Source organism: Pseudophryne corroboree, chromosome 12 (genome assembly GCF_028390025.1).
Source record: "Pseudophryne corroboree isolate aPseCor3 chromosome 12, aPseCor3.hap2, whole genome shotgun sequence".
Taxonomy (NCBI): Eukaryota; Metazoa; Chordata; class Amphibia; order Anura; family Myobatrachidae; genus Pseudophryne; species Pseudophryne corroboree.
This window is the reverse complement of record NC_086455.1, coordinates 100,271,428-100,295,500: the sequence shown is the minus strand read 5'-3', so window position 1 is coordinate 100,295,500 and position 24,073 is coordinate 100,271,428. Positions and strand designations below refer to the sequence as shown.

The following is a 24,073-nucleotide window of genomic DNA, read 5'->3' as shown; positions in this document are numbered from 1 at the left end:
TCTAGAGGTGCGAACCCTAGGAAGGAAATTACCTATTGAACACGGAGGGAGTTCGTGTGAAATCTTTACGAATTTACAGACAGTAGCGCTTGTGGACTACTCTATTTGTTTGTGATATGTGTGTATTTAGGAGTGGTGGTCCTAAAGAGTTTAGTACATAGCGGCTACGTGGCGCAAGTTACATCTCTCTAGTTATATTAGCGTTAGTTAAGTGTCCTGTAACTGCACAGTGCTGGATGCAGGCGGCTTTATAAAGGAGACAGAGCCCAGCAGTCCCAAGATCAGCGCAGCATGAGAGAAATGGCGCCCAAACGCTGACAGGTAGTGAGGGAGGCAGAGAGGAGCAGCTCCAGGGCGGGAACATTTGCAGTAAATGGCTCCTGGGGCTGGGGGAGGGGCTACAGGCCAGAGCCTTATCCCCTTGCTGGACTTCACCACCAGGTACTGTGGGCCATAATAAAAACGTTTTTTATATAAACCGACCAGTGCCCCTGCCATGGTGGTCTAGTGGGTCCCTGTACGAACAAAGTGTCCATGCTAGTGCGCGCGGTCCATCTCCTGCGGATCGCGATTTGCAGCGGGTCCCATCTGGGGGACCCTCTTAACTCGTCCCTTGGTGCAGCAACGCGATCCTGGAGAGCAGCGGCGAGTGTGTGTGCCCTAAAGTAGACCAGAGCTCTCCGCTGTAAGTACCCGCAACCAGTGCGCTGGAGTATACAGCACCGCTGGGGGAGGTGATGGAGCTGCAGTATAAGATGTCCCTTGAAGTCTTCTATTTTTCTTCATAAAAGCTCTTTTCAGGGCTGCTGGAGCAGCCCTCCCTGTTAGTGACCTGCCTGCAGGGCACCAACTTAGAAACTGAGCTCCTGTGCACGGAGGCGGGGTTATAGATGAGGCGGTGCAAGGCATCCTGGGACAGTCAAAGCTTTAGCCTGTTGGTGCCTCGGATCAAGATCCTACTCTACACCCCGATGTTATTCCCTGTGGAATACAGTGTAGCCCGCTGCAGAACGTTTTATTGATATCATTTCACCATCTATCAAAGTTCAAATTTGCAAATGCTTCCCATTTACAATGTGGTTTGAAACTAGGCTACTTCTTCAAGATGACCCAATTTCCGTTTCTTGATTTACAAACCCTGTTTTTTTATTTGGATGTCCCACACATGCATATTTGCTCTTTTTTATTCTATTTTTGTTTAGTACACGTTTCATATCTGTACTATTATGTTATATTACTTAACTTGGTCTTGAGATTGCGCCATTGTGCCACTGTACGTCAGCAACACTGTTTCGAACTATTAATTTTTTATGTCACTTGTAAGCATCACTGCTTTCATTTTGCAAGTGTATTTCATTGCTTTTTTCTTTTTATATATTTATTTCAAAGTTAAATAACTATCAGTGTTCGCTTTATAGTATATCTTCTAGTCTAATATAACTATGAGTGATTTAAAACAATCAGGTCATGCTAACTGCCAGTCACTGCCTATTGGGGTTCCCATTTAGATGCTTCCTACCTCCTGCTCATCGGAATCAAGGAAGCTTCTGCTATAAGTGACTTGGGAAATGTCAGCTCCGCACCTATAATCTAAGTAAATTATATAGTTCTTTTGCAGTCTGGGGACGCATTGCTGCTCACAGTGCTTTACACTGTGGCACATACTGTAAGTGCTATATAGTTAGTCAGCAGGCAATAATTCAATTGCTTTAACATATCTTGCTCTTAGATATTTTAAAAGTCCTTGGTTCTTGAATGATCTAAGCCCTGCATCTGTTTGGAGGTCTGAGACAGTATAGGGCAGCGATGGGGAACCTTCGGCCCTCCAGCTGTTGAACTACACATCCCAGCATGCCCTGCAACAGTTTTAGCATGGCCAAATAGTAAAACTGTAGCAAAGCATGCTGGTATGTGCAGTTCAACAACTACACATACCAACATACCAGTTCGAGGGCCAAAGGTTCCCCACACCTGATAACAGGATTTTAATTAACTACCGGTAAATCCTTTTCTCGTAGTCCGTAGAGGATGCTGGGTACATTAGTACCATGGGGTTTTGACGGGTCCCTTGGGAGCCATGGGCACTTTAAGAGTTTAATAGTGTGGGCTGGCTCCTCCCTCTATGCCCCTCATACCAGACTTAGTCTAGAAACTGTGCCCGAGGAGACGGACAAACTTCGAAAGAAGGAAATACACAGGTAGTGGTGAGATTCACACCTGCTCACACATAAAAAGGCAAACCAGACTAACCTGTCTGAACAAGTTCGGCAACAGCTGAACAACAGTACTTAACCAAGTAACAAAGCAGTACTGAACTAAGTACCTACTGCAGGAAAACGAAGCGCCCAGCATCCTCTACGGCCTACAAGTAAAGGATTTACCTATAGGTAATTAAAATCCTATTTCCTCTTACGTCCTAGAGGATGCTGCGGTCCACATTAGTACCATGGGGATGTACTAAAGCTCCCAGTACAGGAGGGAGAGCGCGGAGGCTCCTGCGGAACTGATTGACCAAACTTTAGGTCCTCAGAGGCCAAAGTATCGAACATGTAGAACTTAGCAAACATGTTCGACCCTGACCAAGTAGCCGCTCTGCAAAGATGTAAAGCCGAGACACCCCAGGAAGCCGCCCAGGAAGAACCCACCGTACGAGTAGAGTGGGCCTTAACAGATTTTGGACACGGCAAGCCTGCCGTAGAATAAGCATGCTGAATAGTAAACCTGATCCAGCGAGAAATCGTCTGCTTAGAAGCAGGACATCCAACCTTGTGGGGATCATAAAGGACAAACAGAGCGTCCGACTTCCTGTGACGCGCAGTCCTCTTCACATATATATTCAAAGCCCTCACAACCTACAAGGACTTTGAAGGAATTGAGTCAGTAGCCACTGGCACCACAATAGGTTGGTTAATATAAAAAACCCGAAACAACCTTTGGAAGAAACTGCTGACGCGTCCTGAGCTCAGCTCTATCCTCATGGAAATTTAAGTAAGGGCTTTTACTGGACAAAGCCCCCAATTCTGAAACAAGTCTAGCAGATGTCAATGCCAACAGTGTGACAGCCTTCCGAGTGAGAAACTTGACTTCCACCTCCTGCAAAGGCTCGAACCAATCCGATTGCAGGAACTGCAGCACCATGTTAAGATCCCAAGGTGCCATAGGAGGCAGAAAGGGAGGTTGGATGTGCAGAACCCCTTTCAAGAAAGTCTGAACCTCAGGGAGGGCAGCCAATTGTTTCTGGAATAAGATGGACAAGGCCGAAATCTGGACTTTTATGGAGCCCAGGCGCAGGCCCACATCCACCCCTGCTTGCAGGAAGAGGAGAAACCGTCCCAGCTGAAACTCCAACGTAGGAAACTTCTTGGATTCACACCAAGACACGTACTTTTTCCAAATCTGATGGTAATGTTTTGACGTTACTCCTTTCCTAGCCTGTATCAGGGTAGGAATAACTTTGTTCGGAATGCCCTTCCGAGCTAAGATCTGGTGTTCCAACTCCATGCCGTCAAACGTAGCTGTGGTAAATCTTGATAAGCGAACGGCCCCTGTTGAAGAAGGTCCTCTCGAAGAGAAAGAGGCCTTGGGTCTTCCAGCAGTAACTCCAGAAGGTCCACGTACCACGCTCTTCTTGGCCAGTCCAGAGTAATGAGGATTGCCTGAACTCTTGCTTTCTTTATGAGTTTTAGAATTCTTGGGACGAGTGGAAGCGGAGGGAACACGTACACTGACTTGGAATACCCATGGAGTTACCAGAGCGTCCACCGCCACTGCCTGTAGGTCCCGCGACCTGGAACAGTACGTCAGAAGCTTCTTGTCGAGGCGGGAGGCCATCATGTCTATTTGGGGTACACTCCAAAGATTTGTTACTTCCTTGAACACCTCCGGATGGAGGCCCCACTCTCCCGGATGGAGATCGTGTCTGCTGAGGAAGTCCGCTTCCCAGTTGTCCACTCCCGAAATAAAGATTGCTGACAGCGCCACTGCATGCTTTTTTGCCCAAAAGAGGATCCTTGTTACCTCCGACATTGCAGCCCTGCTCTTCGTTCCGCCATGTCAGTTTATGTATACCACCGTCATTACACTGTCCGACTGAATCTGAATGGCTTGATCTTGTAGAAGATGTGCCACTTTGTAGCCACCATAGCGAAATCCTGGCTTTCGGTGACAGCCGTATTCTCTGGTGAATGCGAGATCCCGACCACTTGTCCAGGAGATCCAGTTGGAAGGACCGCGCATTAAATCTTCCGTACTGCAGAGCCTCGTAGGAGGCAACCATCTTTCCCAGAAGGCGAATGCACGGATGAATCAATACCCGGGCAGGCTTCAAGAAATCCCGGACCATTGTTTGTATCACCAACGCCTTCTCCCCCGGTAGAAACACCCTCAGCACTTCCGTGTTGAGGATCATCCCCAGGAAAGACAATCTCTTTGTCGGCTCCAAATGTGACTTTGGAAGATTCAGGATCCATCCATGATCCCTGAGCAGCCGAGTCATGAGAGCAATGGACTGAAACAACCTCTCCCTGGACGACGCCTTTATCAGTAGATTGTCCAGATATGGAATTATGTTCACTCCCCATCTGCGGAGTAGCACCATCATCTCTGCCATCACCGTGGTGAACACCCTCGGTGCTGTGAAGAGGTTGAATGGCAGTGCCTGTAACTGATAATGACAGTCCAGCAGTGCAAATCGTAGATAAGCCTGGTGTGGCGGCCGGATTGGAATGTGAAGGTACGCAACCTTGATATCCAGGTATACCAGGAATTCCCCCATCCTCCAGACTTGAGATCACTGCTCTGAGAGACTCCATTTTGAACTTGAATTCCCTTAAAAAAAGGGTTTAACGACTTCAGGTTCAAAATTGGTCTGACCGAACCATCCGGTTCAGTACCACAAATAGGTTTGAATAGTAACTCTTGCTTTCCAGATGAGGTGGAACCGGAACAATTACATTTGCCCTTTCAAATTTTTGAATGGCTTCCAGTAGGATAGCCCTTTCTGTCAGCAAAGCTGGTAAGCCTGATTTTAAGAATCTGTGAGGTGGGAGCTCTTGAAATTCCAGTCTGTAGCCCTGGGACACAATATTCTGTACCCAGGGATCCAGGCTGGATGATACCCAGACGTGGCTGAAAAGTCAGTCTTGCTCCCACCTGACCGCTCTCCAGGCTGAGAGGTCCCCCTGTCATGCTGAGGATTTTGAGGAAACAGTGCCAGGCTTCTGTTCCTGGGAACCTGCAGGTGCAGGTTTTCTGGATTTTCCCAGACCACCTCTGAAGAAAGTGGTAGGGACTTTGGACTTCTTAACCTTTGCGGTCCGAAAGGACTGCATTGTAGATGCAGAAAAAGATTTCTTCAGTGTCTGAGTGGCTGAGGGAAGAAAGGTTGACTTACTCGCTGTTGCCGTGTAGATCCATGCATCCAAAGCTTCCACAAAGAGAGCCTGACCTGTGAAGGGGATGTTCTCCACACTTCTCTTGGATTCCGCGTCTGCAGACCATTGGCGCCGAACGTAGGGCGTGTGTGTGATGTCAAACCAGGAACGAAATGGGCTGAGCTGATCGCAGTGTAGGAGTAAGGGGGTCATTCCGAGTTGTTCGCTCGCTAGCTGATTTTATCAGCATTGCACACGCTAGGCCGCCACCCTCTGGGAGTGAATCTTAGCATAGCAGAATTGCGAACGAACGATTAGCAGAATTGCGAATAGAAAATTCTTAGCAGTTTCTGAGTAGCTCGAGACTTACTCCTACACTGCGATCAGCTCAGCCCATTTCGTTCCTGGTTTGACATCACACACACGCCCTACGTTCGGCCAGCCACTCCCCCGTTTCTCCAGACACTCCCGCGTTTTTCCCTGACACGCCTGCGTTTTTTAGCAAACGACGGGAAATCGCTGAGTTGCTGCCCAGAAACGCCCCTTTCCTGTCAATCATTTACGGAACACCAGTGCAACTGAAAAGCGCCGCAGACGCTACAGCAAAACAGCTAAGTTTATAGTAAAATAACTAAGTGCATGCGCTCTGCGTACCATGCGCAGTTAGCCACTATTCGCAGTATAACGAAAATCGGCAACGAGCGAGCAACTCGGAATGACCTGTTAAGTCTTGAGCTACTCAGAAACTGCTAAGAATTTTCTATTCGCAATTCTGCTAATCTTTCGTTCGCAATTCTGCTAAGCTAAGATACACTCCCAGAGGGCGGCGGCCTAGCGTGTGCAATGCTGCTAAAATCAGCTAGCGAGCGAACAACTCGGAATGACCCCCAGAGTCCCTGGACATGGTAATGTGAGAAAATGTGTACACACACACACACACACACACACACACACAGGAAAATGTCAGACACAGTTTCACCCCAAGTACCTGCAGAGAGACACAGAGTTAATGGAGCCAGCACCCAAACAGCGCCCCAGTAGGCAATTATATCATAAAAGCCTGGCGCTAACTGTGCAACCTTAATAGACTATACAGTTTAAATTGTGAATAACAACTCCCCTCCCCCCCCCCGCTACCACACAGGATAGCTGGAGATATGTGGAGGGTCAGCGCTCCCTGTCAGCGTCTCTGTGTGCTGATCTGCAGGGAGAAAATGGCGCTGGTGTGCTGCTGGATCCGCTCTGAGGAGTAGCTCTGCCCCCTGTCATGGCACGTCTTCCCAAACTTTATGATTATACTGGATTGAGGTAAGTTACACAGCTGGCAGTAGAACACATTTCCTGATAGCCCAGTGACCAGTTTTAAGGGTGTTGCGCTGGCCCAGGGCGCCCCTCACAGCGCTGCACCGTAGTACAGCTGAGCCCTCTGGAGAGCAGCCTTAACGCTGCACTCACACCCGCTCCCCGCTTGCCGGGTCAGCGGTAATCTACTCACCACTGACGTCTTCTGGCTCTGTTAGGGGGTGGTGGCATGCTGTGAGAGTGAGCGGTCGCCTCGGGGACTAGCGATCATCACCCTCAGGAGCTCAGTGTCCTGTCAGTGGAGATAATGGCCATTACCTCAGAGGGTTGGATACTACTCCCCCCCCTAAGTCCCACGAAGCAGGGAGGCTGTTGCCAACAGCCTCCCTGTGCCTAACTCTATTTAACATAATAAAACTAGAAAAACTCCTATGGAGCTCCCCTAGCTGTGACTGGCTCCTCCAGGGCACATTTTCTAAACTGAGTCTGGTAGGAGGGGCTGATAGTGTAGGAGCTTCCGCAGTATAGCAAATATATATTGATTCACGCTTTTTAGCATTTATTAAGATATTTACTGTTAATCACAAAATGGGTTCATGTGTCCTTAAGAAAAATATTGCAGAGTTGGTCAGAATACTATATTTGCTGAATATCTTGTCCTAAAGCATGACTTGTACAAAGACAAATGCAACATTAAATGTATCCAAGGCGGACAAAGCAACACCAGATATATCCAAGGCTAATTGAGAAGAATGTTGAAAGAAATCTTTTGAGTTTATGTCCGAAAGACTGATAAACGAAACAATAACAATTTTCAAGGCTGTTCTAGTTGCCACTTGGAACATTGTATGACAATCGATGTATTTCAAGACATACATGGTGTATTCTGATTGGCTAAATGTATTGGCAAACATGAATCCTTTGTCTTTAAGCTATAAATAATAAAGCTATGACGGCCCCTAGCAGGTCATTTATGATTTGCATAGGTTACACATGAACTTGTGTCATCTTATCATTCATTGACCTCCAACCGGTTGCTAAAGGAACAGAATTCTGACTGATTACTGAAGAGAGTTTATAGACCAGACCTGAATAGGTTAACATACCCTAACAGGGCATAGAGGGAGGAGTCAGCCCACACTATTAAACTCTTAAAGTGCCCATGGCTCCCAAAGGACCAGTTTATACCCCATGGTACTAATGTGAACCCCAGCATCCTCTAGGACGTAAGAGAAAACAGGATTTTAATACCTACCGGTAAATCCTTTTCTCCTAGTCCGTAGAGGTGGGAGCATACAGAACAAACAGCGCCTGTTTTCCTTATCCGAGCCATTCTTGCGACATAGATTCTCAAAGCCCTGACCACATCCAGAAACTTTGAAGCAGCAAAAGGGTCAGTAGCCACTGGCACTACAATAGGTTGGTTTATATGGAAAGAAGAAACCACCTTTGGAAGAAATTGTTGACGAGTTCGTAACTCAGCCCTATCTTCATGGAAAACCAAGTAAGGGCTCTTGTGAGACAAGGCCCCTAACTCAGACCCCCTTCTTGCAGATGCCAAGGCCAACAGCATGACCACTTTCCAAGAGAAAAATTTCAACTCTATCTTCAAACCAATCCGATTGAAGGAATCGCAACACCACGTTAAGATCCCATGGTGCCACAGGAGGCACAAATGGAGGTTGGATGTGTAGCACCCCTTTCACGAATGTCTGAACTTCTGGAAGGGAGGCCAATTGTTTCTGAAAGAAAATGGACAAAGCCGAAATCTGGACATTGATTGAACCCAATCGTAGGTCCGCATCCACACCCGCCTGGAGAAAATGGAGAAAACGTCCTAACTGAAATTCCTCCGTTGAAGCCTTCTTGGTTTCACACCAAGACACATATTTTCTCCAAATACGGTGGTAATGTTCAGACGTTACTCCTTTCCTGGCCTGAATAAGAGTGGGAATGGCTTCTCTGGGAATACCCTTTCGGGCTAGTATCCGGCGCTCAAAAGGCATGCCGTCAAACGTAGCCGCGGTAAGTCTTGATACACGCACGGCCCCTGCTGTAGCAGGTCCTCGCAAAGAGGAAGAGGCCGAGGATCTTCTATTATCAACTCTTGAAGATATGGATACCAAGAACTCCTTGGCCAGTCTGGGGCAATGAGGATCGCTCGAACTCCTGTTCTCCTTATGATTTTGAGAACTTTTGGTATCAGTGGAAGTGGAGGGAAGACATATACAGACCTGAACACCCACTGGGTCACTAGTGCATCCACTGCTATTGCTTGAGGGTCTCTCAACCTAGAACAATATCTCTGAAGCTTCTTGTTGAGACGAGATGCCATCATGTCTACTTGAGGAACTCCCCAAAGACCTGTCACCTCTACGAAGACTTCTTAGTGGAGGCCTCATTCTCCTGGATGGAGATCGTGTCTGCTGAGGAAGTCTGCTTCCCAGTTGTCCACTCCTGGAATGAAAATTGCCGACAGAGCTCTTGCATGTCTTTCTGCCCAGCGGAGGATCTTTATCACCTCTGCCATTGCTGCTCTGCTTTTCGTTCCGCCCTGACGATTTATGTACGTGACTGCTGTTACACTGTCCGACTGGATCTGTACGGGTTGATCTTGAAGAAGATGTACCGCTTGTAGAAGGCCGTTATAAATGGCTCTCAACTCCAGAACGTTTATGTGAAGACAAGTTTCTTGACTTGACTATCTTCCTTGGAAGCTCTCCCCCTGTGTGACTGCTCCCCAGCCTCGGAGACTTGCATCCGGGGTCACAGGATCCAGTCTTGAATCCCAAACCTGCGTCCCTCTAGGAGGTGAGAACTGTGTAGACACCACAGGAGCGAAATTCTGGCTTTGGATGACAGGATTATCCTTTGATGCATGTGTAGATGGGATCCGGACCACTTGTCCAATAGAATACTCTGGCATGGAATCGGCCAAACTGTATGGCCTCGTAGGCCGCTACCAGCTTTCCCAACAACCGAATACACTGATGAATTGACATTTGTTGGTTTCAGAATTTGTTTGACCATTCTCTGGATTTACAGAGCCTTCTCTACTGGAAGAAATACCCTCTGTAGTTCTGTGTTCAGTATCATCCCGAGGAAGGACAATCTTGTTGTCGGTTTCAATTGTGACTTTGGAAAATTTATGATCCAACCGTGATGTTGGAGTGTTGTCAGGGTGAGTGCAACGTTCTGCACCAACTTTTCCCTGGACCTCGCTTTTATCAGGAGATCAATTATATTGACTCCTTGCTGTCGAAGGAGGACCATCATCTCCGCCATCACCTTGGTGAATACTCTTGGTGCCGGGGAGAGTCCGAACGGCAACGCCTGAAACTGGTAATGGCAATCCTGTATTGCAAATCTCAGATAAGCTTGATGCGGAGGATAAATGGGAACATGTAAGTAGGCATCTTTTATGTCCACTGACACCATGAATTCCCCCTCCTCCAGACTGGAAATCACTGCCCTCAGAGATTCCATCTTGAACTTGAACCTTTGTAGGTAGAGATTCAGATTTTTCAGGTTTAGAATTGGTCTGACCGAGCCGCCCAGCTTCGGAACTACAAATATGCTTGAATCAAACCCTTCTCCTTGTTGTAACAAGGGAACCAGGACAATGACTTGATCCTGACACAATTTTTGTATTGCTGCTGCTACCACTTCCCTGTCCGGGACAGAAGCTAGTAAGGCCGATTTGAAAAATCGGCATGAAGGAATGTCTTGAAACTCCAGTTTGTACCCTTGGAACACTATTTGTACGAACCACGGGTCTAGGCCAGATTGAACCCAGAAGTGAATGAAAAGTTTCAGACGTGCCCCCACCTGAGCGGACTCTCGCAAAGGAGCCCCAGCGTCATGCTGCAGGTTTGGCAGAAGCAGAGGTTGATTTGTGCTCCTGTGATCCCGGAGACACTGTGGGCTTTTCTCCTTTTCCCCTTCCTCTACCCGTAAAGAAAGGGGAACCTTTACCCTTTTTGTATCTATTGGGCCGAAAGGACTGCATCTGAGAGTGATGTGTCTTTTTCGCCGGTGCAGGAGCATAAGGCAAGAATGTTGACTTACCTTCGGTAGCCGCAGAAACTAAGCATCCAGCCCATCTCCAAACAAGGCCTCACCTTTGTACGGGAGAGCCTCCATATTCCTTTTGGAATATGCGTCAGCATTCCATTGGCGAATCCACAACGCCCTCCGTGCTGAGATTGCCATTGTAGCGGCTTCTGATCCCAAAAGACCAATATCCTTCATGGCTTCTAGCATATACGCAGCAGCGTCTTTGATATGACCTAAAGTTAGGAGTATCTCGTCTCTATCTAATGTGTCAATTTCCGATGACAAGTTCTCTGACCACTTTTCAATAGCATTACTCACCCACGCACAGGCAATGGTAGGTCTTCGTAATGTCCCATTGGCCACATGAATAGATTTCAACGTATTCTCTAACTTGCGGTCAGCCGCCTCTTTTAGTGAAGCCGTCCCAGGCGAAGGGAGAATCACCTTTTTTGTTAACCGTGACAGGGCACTGTCTAAAACAGCGGGTGACTCCCACCTTTTCCTGTCCTCTGCAGGGAAAGGGTACACTACCTGAATTCTTTTAGGAATCTGAAATTTCTTTTCAGGGTTTGCTAAGATTCCCTCAAATAAACTGTTCAGTTCATGAGACGGAGGAAAAGTTGCCTTAAGTTTCTTTTCTTTACAAAAGTAAGCCTTCTCCTGAGGTAAAGGAGGGGGCTCCGTAACTTCTAATACCTCCTTTATAGCTACAATCATGTATTGAATGTTTTTTTGCCAATTTTGGATCTATTTCCCTGGAATCACTAGTGTCGACATAGGAATCAGAGTCCGTGTCGGTATCAGTATGTACTATTTGTGCAAATTACCTTTTATGTGACCAAGAGGGATCCCCTGTGGATGAAAAAACAGAACCACTAAAAATCACATCTTCCACGGATTTTCTCCAGGTTTCTGCATGAGACTCAGACTTATCCAATCTCTTACTTATATGATTCACACTATCACATAATTCTTTCACCCATTCAGGATCATGGTGTGCCGGCAGCGCCACCACATTACAACTCTGTGTCCCTAAAATGGCTCCCTCAGGGGAAGAGCTCCCTGCCTCAGACATGCCACACACGTTTACAAACACACCACAGACACTCCGGGGCTTATAGGGGACAGACCCACAGTAAAATCTGTCAGAAGGACACAGAAGGGCTTGCCAGTTCACAACTCAGAGCCAGTGACTAAAATCCCTGTGCATGTAAAATGTCTACAGAGACATTTAGCGCTTATTACACTGCCAAATTGTTATGAATTGAGCACCAATACACTCTGCCCCCCCCCCCCCCCCCTTTTTGTCACCCTGATACTTGTTTCAGAAGTGGAGGAGGACCAGCGTTTCTTCCCCTGCAGCCTGCCTTGGAGAAATTGGCGCTGAGCAGTGTGCTGGCTGACTGAGGAGGAAGCCCCGCCCCCGTAATGGCGCATTTCTCCTCAGAATTTTCCACACTATTGTTTATACTGGCGGGGGCTAGGACTGTGCCTCAGCATCTTATGTCCCCTTTTAGCCAGTTTTGAGTAGGTTTCATGCTGCCCAGGGCACCCCGCCCCCGCACCCCCCCACCCACGCCCTGCTGTGCCTGTGTAATGGGTAGCATGGTCGCGCAGCGTTCCCGCCCGCTGCACGGTACCTTTTAGCCGTCACGATGGCTGAAGATCCTCTCTTCTGCACACTCACCTGTCTTCTGACTTCTGTCTCTGTTAGGGGGGTGACGGCGTGCTGTGGGAGTGAGCGTATAGCCGCAGCTAGTGTTCAGTACCCTTCAGGAGCTAATGGTGTCCTGTCAGCAAGAAGCAGAGCCATGAAACTATTCAGGAAGTTGGTTCCTACTTCTTCCCCCTAAGTCCCACGAAGCAGGGAGACTGTTGCCAGCAGCCTCCCTGAAAATAAAAAAACCTAACAAAGTCTTTTTTAGTGAAACTCAGTAGAGCTCCACTAGAGTGCGACCAGTCTGCCTGGGCACATTTTCTAAACTGAGGTCTGGAGGAGGGGCATAGAGGGAGGAGCCAGTTCACACTCTGAAAAAGTCTTAAAGTGCCCATGGCTCCTGCGGAACCGTCTATACCTCATGATACTGAAGTGGACCCCAGCATCCTCTAGGACGTATGAGAAATAGGGGTTCTGCTGCTACATAAAATGCATAAGGACCACTCTGAGATCATGTTTTGTATAAGGATCATTTAAGAGACATGTAAGGGGTCTGAGAAACATTTAAGGGGCATGCAAGTAGGTCAACAACAAACGGTGGATGAAGACCCATTTTTTTTTTTATAACCTCTTATTTGAAGAATTAGTTTAATACAGATAAAAATAGCAGTTACCAGCAGTGGGTTTAAATGGAAGATATTACTGTTTATAGAGTGCCACCTACCTGCAGTACTCTGCAAATGTCAGGACATAGCACTTTTCCTCAATGCAGGCAATACTGTTCTCATCTTGATGACGGGAGGCAAAGATCTCATTCTGGGAAAACAAAGATTCTGTTTTGGTTAAAAGGAAGAAAAAAAAAAGAATATAGAACTGCACTGGGATATATAAAGGGAATCTGTGCCTAAAGCAATGTATATAATGCAAGCATGTATACCGCAACTATCGTATATATGTATGCAGCTTCTATTATCTCTACAGGCATAATACAGAGATTTACAGAGGAAAGAATACAGACATAAAATGTGAGAAAAAATAAGTTATTATAACATCTAGAAAGCTTTGTGTTTCATTGTGGAGGATGTGTAACATACAGCAATGATTTTGCCATTTTCCTTGGAAGAGAACTTTACAAATGACCGGTCATCTGTGTCACGTTCAAGTCCTCTTTTGTGAAGCACAGCCTCTTGTAGGAATTCCCTTGCTGCATCATCCTGCCCCAGGTTATACAAAGGAGGGATAGATTACCTCCCATTTAGAATGTAAGCAGGGCGCTCTCTGCTTGTGCTTTTCCTTCTCTTACTTAGATTATCTTCTACTCCATACAATGGCACCTAACCCTCGGTTTCTGATATCTTGATGCTTATTTCAGTGTCATGTCCACTGATGCAAAAATGTTTATATACTATGTACTTGTCTTGCATTTTCCTAACTGTAAGTCAAAAAAAGATATAGGGGCAGATGTATTAAGCCTGGAGAAGTGATAAAGCAGTGATAAAGTGCAAGGTGATAACGCACCAGCCAATCATCTCCTAACTGTCAATTTACATATTGGAGCTGATTGGCTGGTGCGTTATCACCTTTTACTTTTGACTGCTTTATCACTTCTCCAGGCTTAATACATCTGCCCCATTGTTTGCTGCGCTAGTTAGGTGTGAGAGCAGCTTGGTAGTGAAGTTAAGTGGTCATAAGCAAGTTGCAGCCTTTAGGCTAAACCAAACGCTGAGTGTAATGTGCCTTGATGCTGGATTGTGTGTTAAATAATAACGAGAATAAAAGTTAAAATAAATAAATGAAAATGCAAATAAAAATAAACATGAAAATATTAAATAAAATTACAAATATAATTGAATTCAATAATAAGAACTCAATAAAAGCATACAAAGAGAGCAAAGAAAACTAATAAAAAATTAATAGTATAGAAAAAAAAAATCACAAAAACAAAACAAAACGCAGAATGCAGTGCGGCTGGCATTCACACAATCCAGCATCAAGGCACATTACAAACAGCGCTTGGTTCAGCCTAAAGGTTGTAATGTAAGTCGCTGTTTTCTTGTTGTGCTCATATGTTTATGTACTTTGTTAGGCGCTGCAGAACCCTTGTGGCTCCATATAAATAAAGAGTAATAATGATAATGATAATAATAATAATAATTACAAGTGTGATGAATATGCTAACAGCCCTCTGTTCCTCCCCAGCAACTCAATAGTCCACGCTAGCCTTTTCAATGGTGTATAGCATGGAAGAAGAGCATTGAGGGCCGTACATATGTGCAGCAATAATTATTAGGATTTTGGCCAGTTAACCACTATCTAGACTGCTTAACGTGCTACTATCCAAGCTAGAGAGCTTTTTCTGTAAGAACTTACAATTGTAAGTGTGAAGTGCTATCAAACTAAACACAACTGAATTGTAATTTATTTATAAGTAATTTGCCAACTTACAGTTGGGATCACACTTATTAATGTACCTTTACCCATATGCATTGTTCGCGTACAGTATACTGAGCAGGAGTGGTTTACCTACTCATTATTTAGTTATAGGCCTAGTAGATCCATAAATTGTGACAGGGAGAGTGATTATCAAAATGGGAATGCGGTCATGAGCCCACAGCGCTGCTGCCCATTAAGCAGGGTACACACTCCGTGATCCTGGGTACACATCAGTATGGTCTAATATAGGACAGAAGGATCACTGTTCCATTCTTCATTAGAAGACACCGCGTCGCACGCAACATCGCCTGGTTGGGTGTGGGCAGCTGCATATCGGGCAGAACGATATGCCCAATATGTCGTTACGTTTCAGCTGAAATGACATATCGGGCAGATATCATTTTAGTGTGTACCTGACTTTAGCCTCATCTCCTAAAAACATCTATTCAATGATCCGTGTGCCAGACTGCTATAAGAGCAGTAGTGAGTGGGCTATACCTTATGACTGCTCCACTGCGGGACAGACATGTTTGCAGATGGGTTGGTGGAACGGGGACCTCAAATTGGGACTGTTCCTAGTTAATCAGGATAGATGGGATGGATCTATTATGGTCTTTTTGCAATACATTGTTCTGTGGAAAAATCAGTTTAAACGTTTGTATGCATAATTTGAGGTTTGTGTAAGATTGGGGCAGATGTATTAACCTGGAGAAGGGATAAAGAAGTGATAAACCAGTGATAAGCGCAAGGTGATAATGCATCAGCCAATCATTAAGGATTTGAAAAATGACAGGTAGGAGCCGACTGGCTGGTGCTTTATCACCTTGCACTTATCACTTTTTTATCCCTTCTCCAGGCTTAATACATCTGCCCCATTGTTCCTTAATCATGTTGTCAAGGCAGGCACTGACAAGCTATCACAAGGTCATCAAATATTTAATCTTAGACATCCATACTACAATAGCATGCGTCTCTACTGACCATGGCTGAAATGTCATTCACAACCAAACAACCTTTCAGTACCAAAGGTCTGTCTCCTACACTTTCGTTCTGGCTCCTAGATTTTAGAAAATTCTGTCAAGCCCTGATTAGCGTTCATTGGGAGGAACTGAAATGTTTGAAAAGTCGGTTGGGTGTCTGTTTTTTCCTGTCTATCAGATGGGAAAAAGCAGACACCCAACTGACTTTTCAAACATTTCAATTCCCCCCATTTATGCCAGATATACGTCTTACCTACATTAGCAGCTCTGCACATGCTGTGAAGTATAAGAAATCAGGAGCTGGCACCACTACTGCTAGTTTAACTGATGCATGTAGTCTACTGTCCTGAAAGTTTAAACCACTTGCATGGCATGGTCGCATGTTATGTGACCAAAGCCAGGAGTCCGTTACCTGGCTTGTTTGCATCATATGCGCCCATCTGTCCCCCGGCGACTGCAACCACCATTATGCTCTGTCCTTCAGTTTTCCCCGGACCCGGCAGTGATGCAGTCATGATGCAGACATCGCACCCCAGAATGCAGTGCGGCCAGCATTCTGGAGCGTATGCTCCACAGAGACAGTGCGGGGAGGCGTTTCTCTTCCTTCACATTTTAGTGTGTACTGAGATCAGCCGCAGCTGGGGGGGACTAATCATTAGTCCTCCTGCTCACACTCTGCTCTATATGGGGAAGAGGGGGAGGGTGTATACGCACATGGGGGCGGGTGGGGTAAAGTTGTAATGAAAAAATACCATGCAGGATACTGGGGGGGGGGGGGGGGGGTCTAAAGCATGTTTCTCTTTTTAATACTACAGGGGTACTATTATTCGAATGTGAGACCAGTGGAGCGGATCTATTGCCAATGGGGATTAGGAGTTTATCTTATAATTAGGGACTACGGAAGCGGGGGTGGGGGGTGCACCCCCTGGATATTTTTTATAATGAGATTTATGGTAAGAATTTACCGTTGTTAAATCTCTTTCTGCGAGGTACACTGGGTTCCACAGGGAATGACATTGGGTGTAGAGTAGGATCTTGATCCGAGGCACCAACAGGCTCAAAGCTTTGACCTTCTTCCCAGAATGCATAGCGCTGCCGCCTCCTCTATAACCCTGCCTCCGTGCACAGGAGCTCAGTGTTTGTTAACCAGTCCAATGCAGTAGCAGGCAAGAGAGACAACTGTTAGTAGCCACATACACTACTCACAACAGGAGAAGGTGTCAGCGGCTTATGCCTTACCAACCCAAAGAAGCTAAGTGCGTCAGGGTGGGCGCCCTGAGGAGCCTAGTGTACCTCGCAGAAAGAGAGTTAACAACGGTAAGTTCTTACCATAAATCTTGTTTTCTGCTGCGGGATACACTGGGCTCCACAGGGAATGACACTGGGGATGTCCTAAAGCAGTTCCTTATGGGAGGGGACGCACTATAGCGGGCACAAGAACCCGGCGTCCAAAGGAAGCATCCTGGGAGGCGGAAGTATCGAAGGCATAGAACCTTATGAACGTGTTCACTGAGGACCATGTAGCCGCTTGTACAATTGTTCAAGGGTTGCACCACGGCGGGCCGCCCAAGAAGGTCCAACAGACCGAGTAGAATGGGCCTTGATGGTAGCAGGAGCTGGAAAGCTAGCCTGTACATAAGCATGTGCAATCACCATTCTAATCCATCTGGCCAGAGTCTGCTTGTGAGCGGACCAGCCACGTTTGTGAAAACCAAACAGAACAAAGGGGGTCATTCCGACCCGATCGCTCGATGCAGTTTGTCGCAGCGCAGCGATCAGGTCGGAACTGCGCATGCGCCGGTGCCGCAGTGCGCCGGCGCATGGCAGCTTTCGTCGCTGGGCGGGAGGGGGCTGCCATTTAGGGGGAGCGGTCTGGCCAACGCAGGCGTGGCCGGACTGTTGGGGGGGTGGGCCGCAGCGGCTACATGACACCTCACGCAGCCGCTGCTGCCAGCGACAATTAACTCCCGGCCAGCCGCAGGAGCTGCGCTGGCCGGGAGTACCTCCTCAAATACAAAGGCATCGCTGCTGTGCGTTTGTATTTGTGTGGGGGGGCTGGCACTGACATGCGGGGTGGACTAGCCCTGTGCTGGGCGACCCCCCGCATGTCAGGGAACATGATTGTAGCTGTGCTAAGTTTAGCACAGCTACAATCAACTCGGAATGACCCCCATGGTGACTAGGCGGGCGGGTGGGAAACATCATCTGATCGCTGCTGGCGGCTCCCTGCAGCGACTGACGGCGCAGCGTGACCTCTCACGCTGCGCTGGGGAGCCGGAACAAGGAAGCCGAGCCGCATCTGAGCGTCCTGTGGACGCTCAGCGCTGATCCCTCAATCCCGGCCATTTTTGGCCCTAAAACCCAGGATCGGCCACCATAATGGTGACCTACAAGACAAGGCACCCAAATCTGACACCCTTCTAGCAGAGGCAAGAGCCAGCAGAAACCATACCTTAAGAGAAAGCCACTTAAGGTCTGCAGATTCAAGAAGCTCAAACGGAAACCCTTGCAACGCCTCCAAAACAACCGACAAGTCCCAAGGGGCCACAGGCGGGATATAGGGAGGTTGAATCCGCAACACACCCCGAGTGAACGTATATACATCAGGTAAAGTCGCAATTTTTCTCTGGAACCAAACCGACAAGGCAGAAATATGAACCTTGATGGAGGTCAGACGAAGGCCCAAGTCCAGGCCCTGTTGTAGAAAGGTCAAAAGTTTGGCCGTACTAAACTTGTAAGCGTCATGATTGTTAGATGAGCACCAAGCAAAGTAAGAATTCCAGACCCTATGGTAAATCCGAGCAGAAGCCGGTTTCCGGGCCCTCAACATGGTTTGAATGACCGCCTCATAAAATCCTCTGGCTCTCAAGACGGAAGCTTCAAGAGCCATGCCGTCAAAGCCAACTGGGCTAAATCCCGATATACACAGGGGCCCTGAACGAGGAGATCTAGGCGCTGTGGAAGTAGAAGAGGATGCTCTATCGAGAGACCCTGATGGTTTGAGAACCAATGCCGTCTGGGCCACGGGAAAACGATCAGATGTAGGAGTCCTCCTTCTTGCTTGAACTTCCTTATTACTCTGGGCAGAAGTGACACCGGAGGAAGTACGTATGGCAGGTGAAAGTTCCATGGAATTGCCAATGCGTCCACGAACGCTGCTTGAGGATCCCATGTCCTTGCGCCGAAGACCGGAACATAGTGATTGTGTCGAGACGCCATCAGGTCCACATCTGGAAGGCCCCACCTGTCCACGAGGAGTTGAAACACTTCTGGATGTAGGCTCCACTCTCTGGCGTGTACGTCCTGACGACTGAGAAAGTCTGCTTCCCAGTTTAGGACCCCCGGAATGAACACTGCTGATATGGCTGGCAGATAGCGTTCCGCCCACTGAAAAATCTGTGATACCTCCTTCATTGCCATGCGGCTTTGAATGCCGCCTTGATGATTGATGTATGCCGTGGTGGCGTTGTCTGCCAACCCTGAAGGGAGTGTTGCTCCAACACTGCGCCCCAACCTCTCAGACTGGCATCTGTCGTCAGAAGGACCCAGTTGGAGATCCAGAAGGGACGACCCCTGCTCAATCATTGGTCCTGAAGCCACCAGCTCAGTGACAGACGGACCTTTGGAGACAAGGAGATCATTTGAGACCTGATCCGGTGAGGCAGGCCGTCCAACTTGGCAAGAATTAGCTTCTGCAGAGGACAGGAATGGAATTGAGCATACTCCACCATGTCGAAAGCCGACACCATGAGACCTAGCACTTGCATTGCCGAATGTATCGACACTTGCGGACGAGATAGGGAGCATCGAATCCTGTCCTAAAGCTTCAGGACTTTCTCCTGAGACAAGAACCGCTGTTTGTGAGTGTCCAACAACGCCCCCAGGTGCGCCATGCTCTGAGCAGGGACCAGGGAAGATTTCTTCCAGTTGATGAGCCACCCGTGGGCTTGCAGAAACTGGATAGTCAGATCCAGATGGCGTAGGAGAATTACTGGGGAATTTGCCAGGATCAACAAGTCGTCAAGCTACGGTAGGATCCTGACCCCTTGACGGCGGAGTACAGCCATCAATATCGCCATGACCTTGGTGATAACTTGCAGAGCCGTGGTTAAACCATAAGGTAAAGCCCGAAATTGGTAATGGAGGTTGCCAACCGCAAACCTCAGGTATTGCTGATGTGACACTGAATGGGAATATGCAGGTAAGCATCCTGTATGTCCAGGGAGACCATATAATCCCCAGGTACCTATGCCAGAACAATAGACTGAAGAGTTTCCATACGAAATTTGGAGACCCTCACAAATTTGTTCAAGGACTTGAGGTTGAGAATGGGCCGGGAGGACCCATTCGGTTTCGGGACTAGAACTGAGCGGACAGTTGATCTGCCCAAGGAGAGTTAACCGCGGGGACCGTGGGGGTCATTCCGAGTTGTTAGCTCGTTATTTTTTTTCGCAACGGAGCGATTAGTCGCTAATGCGCATGCGCAACGTCCGCAGTGCGACTGCGCCAAGTAAATTTGCTATGCAGTTAGGTATTTTACTCACGGCATTACAAGGTTTTTTCTTCGTTCTGGTGTTCGCAATGTGATTGACAGGAAGTGGGTGTTTCTGGGCGGAAACTGGCCGTTTTATGGGTGTGTGTGAAAAAACGCTGCCGTTTCTGGGAAAAACGCGGGAGTGTCTGAAGAAACGGGGGAGTGTCTGGCCGAACGCTGGGAGTGTTTGTGACGTCAAACCAGGAACGACAAGCACTGAACTGATCGCACTGGAAGAGTAAGTCTCGAGCTACTCAGAAACTGCAAAGAAATTTCTATTCGCAATTTTGAGAACCTTTCGTTCGCAATTTTGATAAGCTAAGATTCACTCCCAGTAGGCGGCGACTTAGCGTGTGCAATGCTGCTAAAAGCAGCTTGCGAGCGAACAACTCGGAATGAGGGCCCATAAGCGGTTGTACCGGCATAGGAGGTCCTATAGGGGGCGTTCGTCTAGTTACTAGCGTATTCAATAACGTGGAGAAGGTAGCCAAAGGTGGGTCATTTTGAACCCCCGTTGCTACAATCCCACTGGGGGGTAAAGATCCCCCAGAACATGAACCCTCAGCTGCTATGTTTTCCTCAAATGTGTCTGCAGCGTCACCACCACGCAATGTGGGATCAGCCCCAGCATTATTGCCCTTTGTAGCTGAGGTATCCGAAAGCTCAATGCAAGGCAACATAGTACAATATCAGCAGCACAATACCTGACAAGAACCCCCTGTGCAGTGTATCAGCACAAACAGGGAATTCAAGAGGTATATGGTGACGAAAAATCACAGAGAAAAATACACACTGAGTATATCCTGTGAAATACCTATATTAAATGATAAACCTGACACGCTTAGCCCCCTCAGGTTATAGAATATTGGGATAGCAATCTGAGTGAGATACACGAAATGGAGGTCACACAGCAGCTATATGCACACACACATAGTCACATTGTACAATGCAGAAATTAAGACTAAAACTGCACTGGACTAGCAGTACAGAGTAATACTAAGTATAGCTATACACTCAATCAAAATAACAATGCACAGTAAAGACTGAATGTATATCACAGGGTACTTGTACTATATAACCCTGACTAAATGCACTCTCTTAACTAACATTGTCAGCAGACATGTAGAATACTTAAGTGTCCTGTAAAATGCACAGCGCTGACATGCAGGCGGCTTTACAGAGGAGGAAACAGACCCAGGATCAGCTCAGCTTGTCCTAATGGCGCCCAAACGCTGACAGGGAGTGAGGGAGAAAGAGATATGCAGCTCCAGGGTGGGAACATTTACTGTAAATGGCACCCTGGGGCGGGGGGAGGGGCTACAGGTCAAAGTCTTATCCCTCTGCTGGACTTCACCACCGGATACTGTGGGCTTATATAAACGTTTTATGAGAGAAAACCGACCTGTGCCCTTGCCCTGGTGGTCTAGTGGGGTCCCTGTACTGCCACAGTGGCCATGCCAGCGCGCGGCCCGCCTCCCAACAGCCAAGCGGGATTGTGATATACAGCGGGTCCCGCCGGGGGGACCCACTTACCTCCTCCCTGAGTGCGGCCACGCGATCCAGGAGAACAGCGGTCGTGTGTGATTAACTGGAAGAAAACCGGAGCCTCCGCTGTAAGTACCCGGCAACCAGGGCGCGGGAGTATACAGCGCCACTGGGGCAGGTGATGTCTGACTGACATCCAACACAGACAGTGCCTCTGCTGCAGCCCTTGAAGTCTTCATTTTTCATCTAAAAGCTTCTTCTCAGGGCTCCTGGAGCAGCCACCCTGTTGTACTGAGCTCCTGTGCACGGAGGCGGGGTTATAGAGGAGGCTGTGCTATGCATTCTGAGAAGAAGGTCAAAGCTTTGAGCCTGTTTGTGCCTCTGATCAAGATCCTACTCTACACCCAATGTCAATCCCTGTGGAGCCCAGTGTACACCACAGCAGAAAATTAGATTTATGGTAAGAACTTACCGTTGTTAAATCTCTTTCTTCGAGGTACACTGGACTCCAAAAGGATTCACATCGGGGTGTAGAGTAGGATCTTGATCCGAGGCACCAACAGGCTCAAAGCGTTTGACTGTTCCCAAGATGCACAGCGCCGCCTCCTCTATAACCCCGCCTCCATGCACAGGGAGCTCAGTTTCGTTAACCAGTCCAATGCAGTAGCAGGTACCAGAGACGACAACCACTCGTAGCCAAGTGCACCACACACTCACCACAGGAGAGGGTGTAAGTGGCCATACCAATACCAACCCAAAGAAGCTAAGTGCAACAGGGTAGGCGCCTTGTGGAGCCAAGTGTACCTCGCAGAAAGATTTAACAATGGTAAGTTCTTACTATAAATGTCGTTTTCTGCTGCGGGGTACACTGGGCTCCACATCGGGGATGTCCCAAAGCAGTTCCTTACGGGAGGGGACACACTGTAGCAGGCACAAGAACCCAGCATCCAAAGGAAGCAGCGGTATCGAAGGCATAGAACCTTATAAACGTGGTCCGCCCAAGAAGGTCCAACCGACCGAGTAGAATGGGCCTTAATGGTAACAGGAGCTGGACGACCAGCCTGTACATAAGCATGTGCAAAGACCATTCTAATCCATCTGACAGAGTCTGCTTGGAAGCAGGCCAGCCACGTTTGTGAAAACCAAACATAAAAAGAGAATCAGATTTCCTAATGGAGGAAGTTCTCTTCACATACTATAGATACGGAGAGCCCGTACCACATCCAAAGACCGTTCTTTGGGAGACAACTCTGGAGAATTAAAGGCCGGAACCACAATCTCCTGGTTAAGGTGGAAAGAAGACACCACCTGAGGTAAATAACCTGTGTCCGAGTTCTAAGAACCGCCCGGTCACGGTGAAAAATCAAATAGGGAGACTTAAAGTATTAAGGCACCCAAGTCTGAGACACTTCTAGCTGAAGCAATCGCCAGCAAGAATAGGACCTTAAGGGAAAGCCACTTAAGGTCAGCAAAGGCAAGAGGCTCAAACGGAGACACTTGCAAGGCCTCCAAAACCACGACAAGTCCCAAGGGGCCACAGGTGGCACATAAGGAGGCTGAATCCTCAACACACCCAGACAGAATGTATGGACATCAGGTAGGGTGGCAATCTTTCTCTGAAACCAAACCGACAAGGCAGAGATGTGAACCTTGAGGGAGGCTAGACGCAAGCCTAAGTCTAGGCCCTGTTGCAGAAAGGCCAATAATTTGGCCGTACTAAACTTGAAAACGTCATGAATGTGAGACGCACACCAAGTAAAGTAAGCATTCCAGACCCTATGGTAGATCCGAGAAGAAGCCGGCTTACGGGCCTTCAACATGGTTTGAACGACCGCCTCAGAAAAATCCTTGGCCCTCAGGACGGAAGCCTCAAGGGCTATGCCGTCAAAGCCAGATCCTGGTAAACACAAGAGCCCTGAATGAGGAGGTCTGGTCGTTGTGGAAGTAGAAGGGGACAATCCCACGAGAGACCCAGTAGATCGGAGAGCCAGTGCCGTCTGGGCCACGCTGGAGCGACCAGAAGCAGGTTTCCTCCTTCTTGCTTGAACTTCCGTATTACTCTGGGCAGGAGTGACACTGGAGGGAACAAATACGGTAGCTGAAAGTTCCATGGACTTGCCAGAGCGTCCACGAACGCAGCTTGAGGATCCCTTGTCCTTGCTCCGAAGACCGGAACCTTGTGATTGTTTCGAGACGCCATCAGATCCACATCTGGAAGGCCCCACGTGTCCACGAGAAGTTGAAACACCTCCAG

General features: G+C 47.8%; 1 protein-coding gene across 11 annotated transcripts in view; it reads right to left on the bottom strand.

Annotated features, from left to right (window-relative positions):
- The window catches only part of BAHD1 (bromo adjacent homology domain containing 1), a 534,426-nt gene that overhangs the window by 9,505 nt on the left and 500,848 nt on the right, over positions 1 to 24,073 (bottom strand). For all 11 annotated transcript variants that reach the window (XM_063947814.1, XM_063947817.1, XM_063947815.1 and 8 more), the window contains one exon: positions 13,112 to 13,203. In XM_063947814.1, the coding sequence (XP_063803884.1) occupies positions 13,112 to 13,203 (92 nt within the window). The remainder of the gene's footprint in view (positions 1 to 13,111; positions 13,204 to 24,073) is intronic.